The 10,412-nt window shown below is 36.2% G+C and overlaps 2 protein-coding genes across 2 annotated transcripts; both read left to right on the top strand.

Annotated features, from left to right (window-relative positions):
• Positions 1–4,198: 4,198 nt before the first annotated feature.
• LOC146372380 (uncharacterized) lies at positions 4,199–6,646 on the top strand. Its single transcript, XM_084953799.1, has 9 exons — positions 4,199–4,247; positions 4,571–4,633; positions 4,831–4,863; positions 4,958–5,067; positions 5,178–5,478; positions 5,562–5,597; positions 5,707–5,754; positions 5,894–5,937; positions 6,512–6,646. Exons 1-9 carry the CDS (start codon positions 4,199–4,201, stop codon positions 6,548–6,550), a joined length of 723 nt encoding a protein of 240 aa, XP_084809925.1. The 3' UTR covers positions 6,551–6,646.
• LOC146372379 (uncharacterized) lies at positions 6,646–8,739 on the top strand. The gene is made up of 4 exons (XM_084954386.1): positions 6,646–6,704; positions 6,823–6,955; positions 7,627–7,734; positions 8,302–8,739. The coding sequence occupies exons 1-4, from the start codon at positions 6,646–6,648 to the stop codon at positions 8,737–8,739; spliced, it is 738 nt and encodes a 245-aa protein (XP_084810512.1).
• Positions 8,740–10,412: the final 1,673 nt, after the last annotated feature.

Genomic DNA, 10,412 nt, shown 5'->3' with positions numbered 1-10,412 from the left:
TCAAAATCCAAAGAGCGTCAGGCCTTCAGCTGTGGAGCAAAATTAAAACTCAAGCAACAGAGTAAACCTGTCAAGGTAAGCCATCACAGGTAAATTTATAAACGAGGATTTGGCAATTATTCTTAAAGTGATCTTGCTTTTATTATTTGTTTCTAGATCAATATAGGAATAATGGTGTCACAACAAATGGACTTAAAACCGCTAAGAGGGAAAACACTGCCCTTATTTATTAGCCCCGAAATTACAGCCCCTGACCTCTTGAAGCAGGCTGTAGAAAAAATGATAACATTCAACAAGGACTTGGTGGAGGGACCATATGTCCTTTTGTATCCCGACTGCACAGAGGTGATAAATGTGCCTGGGACAGAAAGGCCATTCCGATTGGCAGACTACAAAGAGGAAATAGGAAAGAACTACAACAGGATTTCTCTTTTCATTTGCCCAGAGAGCCACTTCAAACAAGGTTTGTTAATTTTATATTTTGATGTGTTTACATATACAAAAACTAATAATGTGTTTATTTTCTCAGCTCTGATTGCAAAGGATGGTACCTCAGACTCAGACGTTGAGATTGTGATTACATCAAGAAGCACAGCTGAGTTCAACCAGGCAGACACATTGGTGTGTACTTTTTCCCCCCTCCACCATGCCAGAGGCCTGTGAGTGGCCCTGGCTAAGTGCTCTATTTTTTTTCTCTATAATGATCATAATTCTGTAACATCCATGGGTGGATTATTTTCATTGTGTGATTGTATGTTCTTTAAAAAAAATTATTATTATTTTTTAAGTATTGATGAACTATCTAAATGCGATACGAAGTTGGTGAAAGCTTTAAAAAGTGCATATTTTTCATCTTAGGTTTTCAAACCACAAGACCAGAGTACCCCTAATGGTAAACATGCAGAGAAGGAGTAAGTTATTTCAGAGCTTGTTCTGCTATATATTAGAGTTGGGCAATACAATATTTTCTCATGTCACAATATTTCTTTGTTTTATTTCAGGGAATATTGATATACATCACAATATAAACAGCTAGATTTGTACGTATTAAATGTGCCGTTGCTCATAAGTAGATGTGAAATCCTCAGAAGCTTGTTTTGATTTAAATATTTATTTCCTGTCATAAGTTCAGACAGACAGATGTATTAACATATTACATCCATTTCAGATAACTAAAAAAAGGTACATGTTAAAAACTAGATAAAAAGTCAGGGATAAAGATTTCCAGTTTCAAAAGACAACAAACACCAGATCACTCAATTGCTTGGTCAATTACATTTAAAAGCAAAAAAGAATGATTCTAAAAATAAATCTTAGTTTACAGTAAGTTTTACAGGAGAACAGACATAAATTTTTTTGTCAATATCATATGAATAAGCTAAGAAATAAAAGCAAATTCTCCTAATCTCTCCTTGTATATTTATTTTAATGGTTGGTTTAGATGCAAATGGTGCCCAAACATCTCCACGTGTAGCGCTGCTACTTCACTGTGCTCCAGGTAACAAGTCACCCTAACTGGACATGACGCTGTTCCCAGAGCGATTGGTCACTGCGCTACTTGATAAGGATTGACTATTCTTACGTCAATGAAAAAAAGAGGGATTAGAGGAATAAGCAGCATATAAAATGGATGGATGGATGGATGGATAGCTCTATTGCAATAGTCTCATATTTCCATTGAGAAAAAAGTATACTGCAATACATATTGTTGTTATTTTATTGCCCCGCCCTAATATAAATATTTATTGGTTTCATAGCATTTTTATAATGTTGGTATCATAAAAATATTAAACTGTATGAGCTACTTATCTGGACATTTTAATTCCAATACTCTTATTCTGTTTCAGACATGCTCCAGGACCTTCATCTACCATACAGCCATGTCAGGGATTTGGGCAATTTATGTCAGCATGAGGTTTTTTGCTATTGTTGAAATAATACAATGCTATGTATGTTTATGTACAGTATGCAATTTTTGTTGTTGTTGTTTTTCAGATTGTAATATCTGATACAGAGGATCTTGATCACCAAAGCGAAACAAATCCAGTCATGAGTCCCTAAAGGTAAATAAAATTGTGTCTTATAAGTAATTTTAAACCTGTAACTACAGTACATGTTTGGGTTAGTGAAATGGGTAAAGATAGTTATAGGGTGAATACAAGTTTTTCTAATGTTGGAATTATAATTTCTCAACAGACCTGTGTGCCCCCTGCATTGAGGACGAGGATGAAGAGCTGGTTGAAGTTGCTTCACCGATTGATTACAAAGCACTGTAAAATATCAAATACTACTTCAAATAACAACGCTAAATTGTATAGTCTTGCATTCTGTCTTTCATTTTTGTGATTACAGGGAAGACGTTAACATTACTCTACCTGACATCATTGCAAACTTATCCAGTGCTACTTCATCAGAAGTGTCAGCAGATTCAACATCTCAAGAGCAAATGTCTGGGATGGAGCAGTCAGGGGTTTCAGGCAGTTGTCATACTCTGAAACCAATGACATGCTGGTTAAATTTACTGATGATGCTGGTATTCTAGAAGAAGGACTTGATGCAGGTGGCCCAAAACGAGAGTTTTTGAGTCTGCTAATGAAACACATGAAAGATCGTCCCATTTTTGATGGACCAGAAGGACATCGATTCCTCGTCTACAATGCAAAGGGTATGCAATGATCAGATGTTTGATAAACTTAATTTAAAGACATTTTTGGGACTTGTAAATCAATTTGTTTTTAATTATTATCAGAAGCAACTCATAATATTTTTTTGGATTATTTCAACACAGCATTAGTCTGTCTGTCTATCTGATCGATCGATCTGACATCGATTGGCTCTGATCGATCGATAGAGAGAGGTGTGTGTGTCTAAGAGAGTTTATCATTTACTGTATTCATTCACAGCTGTAAGGTAGGGTGACTACTACCTAGCAGGAAAGATGATAGCCGTGTCAGTTGTGCATGGTGGTCCAGGGCCCCATTTCCTGTCAGAAGAGCTGGTACATTATCTTGCAGGCCAGACTTCAGTAAAAGCAACAGTTGCCTCAGTCAAAGATGACGACATAGGAAAAGCTTTACAAGAGGTGAGGACAGCGCAGGATTTGAATGCAGGATAGAACTATAGCTTTTTTATCCTTATGAAATTAAAATATTCTTTCTTTGTGTAGGGAAAAAACAGGAATGAAAATCAGACACGTAAGCTTACATTGTGTATGTCCATTTTTATGGGTTTTTCAGATCGACAGTGCTGGTTCAGTGGATGTCCTGCGTACGGTGTACATTTTAGGACATCGTCAGGTCTCAAGAAAAAAGTTGTCAGGTATCAGACCAAAAAATGTCAGGTCTCAGTTCTCAAAAAAAAAAGTTGTCAGGTATCAGACAAAAAATTGTCAGGTCTCAGTTCTCAAAAAAAAAATTGTCAGGTATCAGACAAAAAATTGTCAGGTCTCAGTTCTCAAAAAAAAAGTTGTCAGGTATCAGACAAAAAATTGTCAGGTCTCAGTTCTCAAAAAAAAAATTGTCAGGTCTCAGTTCTCAAAAAAAAATTGTCAGGTATCAGACAAAAAATTGTCAGGTCTCAGTTCTCAAAAAAAAAATTGTCAGGTATCAGACAAAAAATTGTCAGGTCTCAGTTCTCAAAAAAAAAAGTTGTCAGGTATCAGACAAAAAATTGTCAGGTCTCAGTTCTCAAAAAAAAAATTGTCAGGTATCAGACAAAAAATTGTCAGGTCTCAGTTCTCAAAAAAAAAGTTGTCAGGTATCAGACAAAAAATTGTCAGGTCTTAGTTCTCAAGAAAAAAGTTGTCAGGTATCAGAACACAAGGTACCAGAGAGAAAATCTTCCTGCAGGTGGCGCTGTTGTCATGTCCCACCTGAATTGATTTCCAAATACGTCATCAACGTGTGACAGTGGGAGAGCGTAAGGTCATTGACCTCACCGGAGTTTTACCGTGGTTCAGGCTCCTAACGACACAAGGTAAGTTTAACTTTTTCTCCCTTTTGTTCATATTTTTGCCACAGTTGTGTTATATTAAGTTGCGGTTATGTTGTGAAAGTTACATATCAGAGACGGAAAGCTAGTTTTGTACGAAACCAAATCAGTACTATTTTTGTCTGGCTAATTCATTCTAGCTAGCGACAGTGGTGAAACGTGATTCAAATTTAAACTGTTCAGTAATTATTTGTATACATTACAGCAAATGGACAAGCTGAAAGCTTACGAGCAGCTGAAAAAAGACCTTGAAAATGGTAATCAAACACTGTATTAAATTTTTTTGTAATGCTTGCAAGTTAATTTTTTTAACTGCAAAGAACCCTGACAATATCATGCTTTAATTATTTAACATTGTATGGTATTCCTATTTACTTCTCTTAATTAATATGCATGTTAACAGACGTATATAGTTATTACTTTATGATATTGTTGGAGTGCCCGATTTAAAAAAAAAAATGACAAAAGATAGATTTCTCACAAAATTAAAAGATTGCAATTTAAAAGTTAGATAGTCATGTAGGATCTGTCTCCTACAGTCAATCTATAACTACTTACCCTTTTAAAATTTTATTTGAAGGTGAGATTACCCAAAAAGGCTTTGATAACAACATAAAAAAGCTCCTGACAGCAGAAAAATCAGGTAGGTTTTGATACTTTCGAACAACATGCAAAATAATCTCCTTTATTTAACATGATATGCTTAGCAGGTTATGATTGACTAACCACTTTATTAATAGATGCAATACATTTTGAAAGCAGATGACTGTGCAATAGTCTGTGATTATAGTAGAATTCTGTAAAACCACGTTTCACATCAATGCCCTATTTATATTGCAGATGACACTTCAACACGTGGCAATGAATTTCTCAGTAAGAAAACCCCAATTATTTTGCTTTAAGGTCATTTGTAATATGGAACTCGCTGTGGATCAGTTTGATTAACTTTCAGCTTCATCCATTACAGGTGCAGCAGAGGCCTTTGGTAAAGCCAAGAAACTACTACAGCCTCAAGTAAAGAAAAGGCAGTTTCCATTGAATGATAAACGTTTGGACCATGGCAAATCATTATTGAAGGTTAGTTAAAAAGTGAAGCTACCTGTATGACTATCAGCAATATATTAAAAAATAACTTTCTAAAAAGGCATATTTTTTTCATAAATTTCCCTTTTTTTCCTTGATTCTAGGTCAGACTGGCTCCCATGGAGTGGAAGCCAAGAACTCATAGAAAGTGTGGACGGTACCAGAAGTTAATAATGGACGAAGCTCCACCTCGAATCATTCTGCAAGGCCATGAAACCTATGATGATTTAATTACCATAGGCAAAGAATGCTTCTGGCCAGAGCGTACTGAGGGGAGTGAGTTCACTCTTTGCCATTCTGATGGGACCAGGTGGAGTAAGGAGGAGTTCCACAAAGAATACGGAACTGTTTCTGATATTACACATATGTGGAAAAGAACACTATACATCGGGCGAAGACAACTGGGTAATAAAGTGTTCAATATTACTATTAACTACTGTCTAGCACTCGAATTTGTATGGTATGAAATAATTTTACTTTTTGTACAGAGGTTGTGTGTTTGGATGATCAAAGTTCCATCTCAGGTGTGTGCCTGCTCAAACCAAATTGAATATTTTTGATGTTATGATTGAACATGGTACACTGACCATGTTGTGCATTCAGATATATTGCAATTAATGTGTTATTTTACAGATGAAGACCCTGTAACTAAAGTGGGTGGTGATGAAAGTTGCAGTTTAGGTGAATGCCTGGACATCTAACTAAATCATTAAAATTGACTTCTTTTTTTGTTTGCATTACATTTCCAACCTTTACACACTTGTTTACTATGCTTGGTCATTGCACAGTTACAGTATATAATATGCATCTTATTCTGCAGATGAACTTCCTGAAAACCTCATAGGACAAAGTGTTGCAGAACAGGTAAAACCATGGCTTCATCTTGAACAGACCAATTAATTTCTTATCATTGTCATAAATGTGGATATTTTCACAGTGCACCCTGCAAAAAGTATATCTTGGCTGAATGTGTTCATAGGATTTCCATGCAGAAACATCCAGCTCAGCTGAATTTGAAACAGGGAGAGTCAGAAAGAAAAGCCAGTCCAAGCAAAGGAAGGAGGAAAATGTAGGGTCATCTCTAGGTCCAGGTGGAGCAGTGAGCCAAGACATGTTACCACATACAGTTATTGAGGCAAAAGAAGCTATGGAGGGAGCTGAAGAGCTATCTGAAGGTGCTGGAAATAGTGGGCTTTTGATAGTTTTTGCAGAGTCTTTCAACACAACTCCAAAATCGCCATCATGTAAGCATTCTTTCCCATTTAGGGCTAACATCATATCATCAGAAAAATTGTAAATAAAGGTTTTCATTCTTCACTATTTGGTACTCAAGTTCCTGGAGTAAACCTAGATATTACTGATCCAGCAGTTAATAGAAGAATGATTAGCAGTAGCTGTATGTTAATGTATGTTACTTTGTGTTTTTTTTATCCCCAAGTGTATCTTCCACGTGTTCCATATGTGGAAGAGGCTTTAATTACATACAGTGAGGACAATCTACTGGGAGAAGGAACATTTGGCAAGGTATATAGAGGTTCTTTTCATGGTACTCCAGCAGCTGTTAAAAGGATCATGTGTGGCCAACAAGGGATGGAGGACAGCGACATTCATCATGAGATAAATGTTTCACTGTAAGAACTTTGACATACTTTTTTTTGTTTCATTGTCAAAATCGATTGTTCCTCAAGCTGTAACATAATATGCCTCTATTTTGTTTTTTTTTATTCGGACATGTTTCTGTTTTATTAGGAGACTGTCTCACCCCAACATTGTCAGACTCATGGCAGTTGCCCGCACTGAGTCCTGCTTTTTGTTGGCAGCTGAATACATTCATGGCGCAACCCTGCAGCAAGTGCTTCACACAGACAGCTGCTTGGTGAAGGTACCAATACTCATAAATTTATGTTTAATACATTTAGGTAGATGTGAATAATCTTAATACCCTCATATTAAAAAAGAACTTTTTATTGCTGGCATTTGTTTAAATATGAACTTGAAACCATCTTTGTGTACAACATATAAAAAGACTGATTACTTTTTTTTTTCTCTCATGTTTTCAACCATTTAGAATTACCAAAATGATCTTTAATTGTCAAATGCCAGAAAAGTATGAACTTAGTAAAAGAATAATCTTAACTTTTTAATAATAAGCTCCCTTACTGTTTTGGTAGAATTGCTTTTTTTTACTTGGATGAGGTTCAGACATTTTAGGTTTTCTTCTACAATATTCTTACAATATTTTTCAGGAATTTCTGTCCAGTCCTCCAGACAGGACTGGTGTAACTGAGTCAGATTTGTTGGCCACCTTGCTCACACACACCATTCACCTCTGCTTACAGTTTCGCAAGAGGACTGCAATCAGGGCTTTTTGATGGTCACTGCCAAACATTTACTTTGTTGGTCTTAGGTCCCATTGTAATTTATTGAAATTGAAATTGCAATTGCATTTGAATACTAATCCTATTTGAAGTAATACATTTCCAGTGGTAGACATGTTAGATTGTCACACCTGGCTACGCATTGTTTTATTAATATTATATATTGTCTTGATAGCTTGAAGGGGATGATGCCGGTTTCATATCACTGGACTTATCCATGGCAGTAGAGTACATCCATGCACAGAGAATCATTCACCAGGATATAAAGCCAGCAAATGTCATGGTAAGCCATACTGTATTTTTCTTTTTCTCTACTTTGTTTTTGAAGATCAAAATAAAAATAGTATATTATTTATTTAACTTTATTCTCTTCAGTCTATTAAACACTACATTTGAACAATGAGAAACTGTTCTGGCATATTCATATAAAGGATTTTTTTTTAAAAGTAAGAAGCCTTACATTGTTTCTTTAATAGTCCATTTTTTCTTTAATATGTTGGTTCTTGTACACCTACAAAATTCCCAAACATGTTGTAATGTTTAGGCTTTACAAACTGAAAGTTTCTATTATTTTATTAGTCTGTACCACTTTCTTAAGTGGAATGGGGATAAAAAAATGCACAGGACTATAAAACCGGGTTTGATCATTAACCAATCTGTTAATTTTAATGTTGGGTATAATAAACAATCTCAGAATAAATCTGCAGTGATTGGGTGATCTGGGTGCTAAAAGCTTTGAGGGTTTTTTTTTTTTTTTTCAATTATGAGCTGTGGTCTTTGGAATGACATTTTTGATAACATTTGTGAAATTTTAGACAACCTGGTAAGTTCTCATATGTATACCTCATAGGTTCACCACCCTTCTAAGAAGGCAGTCCTGACAGACTGGGGCATGGCAAACATAAGAGACACTGTGATGCTTCGTCAAGGGAGTAAGTTCACTGCCCAGGCTACTGGTCCAGCTGGTGGCACATATCTTTACATGGCCCCTGAATGCATACTGATGTTTGAAGAGGCCTCGTTCCAGACAGACATGTGGTCCCTCGGAGCCACATATCTGGAGATCCTGACGGGGTCCGCTCCGTGGATGGTTAAAAAACAAAGAGAACTGGCTGCACTAATGGCAACCAAAACCCCACCACATGCCCTATCACATCTCAGTGACAAAAACAGTTTTCTTGGTGGTTTGGTGAGCTATGACCCAGACTCAAGGCCTTCCGCATCTGATGTTGTTAAGTTTCTCAAGTCAGGCCTTGATCTTACGAGCCGATATGGCTACAAGTGGTAATGTTGCTACAGTCTGCAGTTCAAAAGTCTTTCAATGTTAATTATGTTCTACATTATTGTTAACAAAAGTTGTGGTAAATGAAACACTGAATCATTATGAAAGATGGCACCTTGTCAATTGTATTTCAACATTTTATTGTACATTTTGTTGGTCAGTTTTCAAATTACCTGTTGATTTTAAACAAGGATAAATAAATGTTAACAATCAAGGATAAATAAATGTTAACAAACAATGTTGTATGATTTTATTGGTCATTGGAAATGTTTACTGGTGCACCTTCCATCCTCTCTCTCTTCAGAAAGATGTATATGTCATTTGCCTCTGCAAACGTAGAAGGTGTAGGAACTGCATTTCTGTTCATGGCAGTTGTGAGCTCTTGGACTAGCATGAGGTATGCAGCAAGGCAACCATCAGGTGTGCAGGGAAACTGGCTGTTTTCTAAAATGTTCTGGCACATGTCTCTGAATTCCTGGTTTGCTACCAGTGAAGGCTCTTCCCTCTCACAGATTAATTGCTTGGCGTAGTCTAAAAGGTCTGGGTCAACTATGTGCAGCACATTGCCATATCCTACGAATGAAAGACAATATTGAAAAGATGTTCACTTTGAATGTTAAAAATAAATGAATAATCACAAAGCTGTTCTAGAACCTGTATAATAAGCAGTCAGTGTTTACAGATGTTATTGCAGAAACTTAAAGATGGAAATATCACTCAAACATTTAGATTAATTTTTAGTTAAAGGTGCCAATATGAAGCCATTTTAGTATTGACAGTAGAAATTCAGAAATCTCTTATTGTAAAACAAGTAGGCTTCTTAGGAAGACACAAAAGAGAAAGCACATTATAACAGTTTTACACTCATTACACTGGCTTCCAGTATATTTTAGAAAATTCATTTTAAAATTTTAGTAATGACTTTCAAAGCTCCGAATCGTGAAGCTCCTGCCTTAATTTCTGATCTTATAGAACCCCACGCTCCCTCTCCCAGCCTGTGATCATCTAATCAATGGCTGTTAGTAGTCCCACCAGAAGACCAGAGGCAATAGATCTTCCAAAGCGGTGGCTCCCAGGTCATGGAATGCTCTGCCTCCATCATTACGTTTCCTTGATTGTATTTATTCTGTATGTTCGATTGTGCTGTTTTATGTTTATCTGTTTTATATTATTGTGAAGCCACTTTGTGGTTTTTATCCTGTGAAGAGTGCTATATCAAAGTAAAAGTAAACTAATGAAAGTTAAAAAAAAAAAAAAAAAAAACCCACAGGCTTTCAAATGACATACCAGGAGGTGGTGAGGTAAACAGAAGGTCGGGTTTCCCAAATGGACCAGGTGCATTGCGTTGCTTGCGGATGTCATGGGTGTTCCAAACTGTGCTCCGTTTTTAAGTCTCTTTGAAGCAGTGGCAAGTGTGAGTACTGCAAGCAGTTGCTATGAAAAAGGAGAATTAAAAAATTAATATGTTCATCTGCTTGTTTGAGGTAGAATAAGTAAAAGCTAAATTTTAATCAGTACTCAAAAAACAAAGGCATTCCTAGACCACATACTTTCATACTGCTGCTTGATCATTTTTCATGTCTAAAAATATTGACTTACATGTGCACAGGATTGTCCAGTTCAAGGATCCCAGACTCCATCATGGCCTAAGCATGTTGTTTTGAAAAAGACATAAGTTG

This window comes from Perissodus microlepis, chromosome 15 (genome assembly GCF_051167445.1).
Source record: "Perissodus microlepis isolate ML-2025 ecotype Zambia chromosome 15, ASM5116744v1, whole genome shotgun sequence".
Classification (NCBI taxonomy): Eukaryota; Metazoa; Chordata; class Actinopteri; order Cichliformes; family Cichlidae; genus Perissodus; species Perissodus microlepis.
Note: the sequence above shows the minus strand (reverse complement) of the source record. Positions and strands in the feature narration are given on the sequence as shown.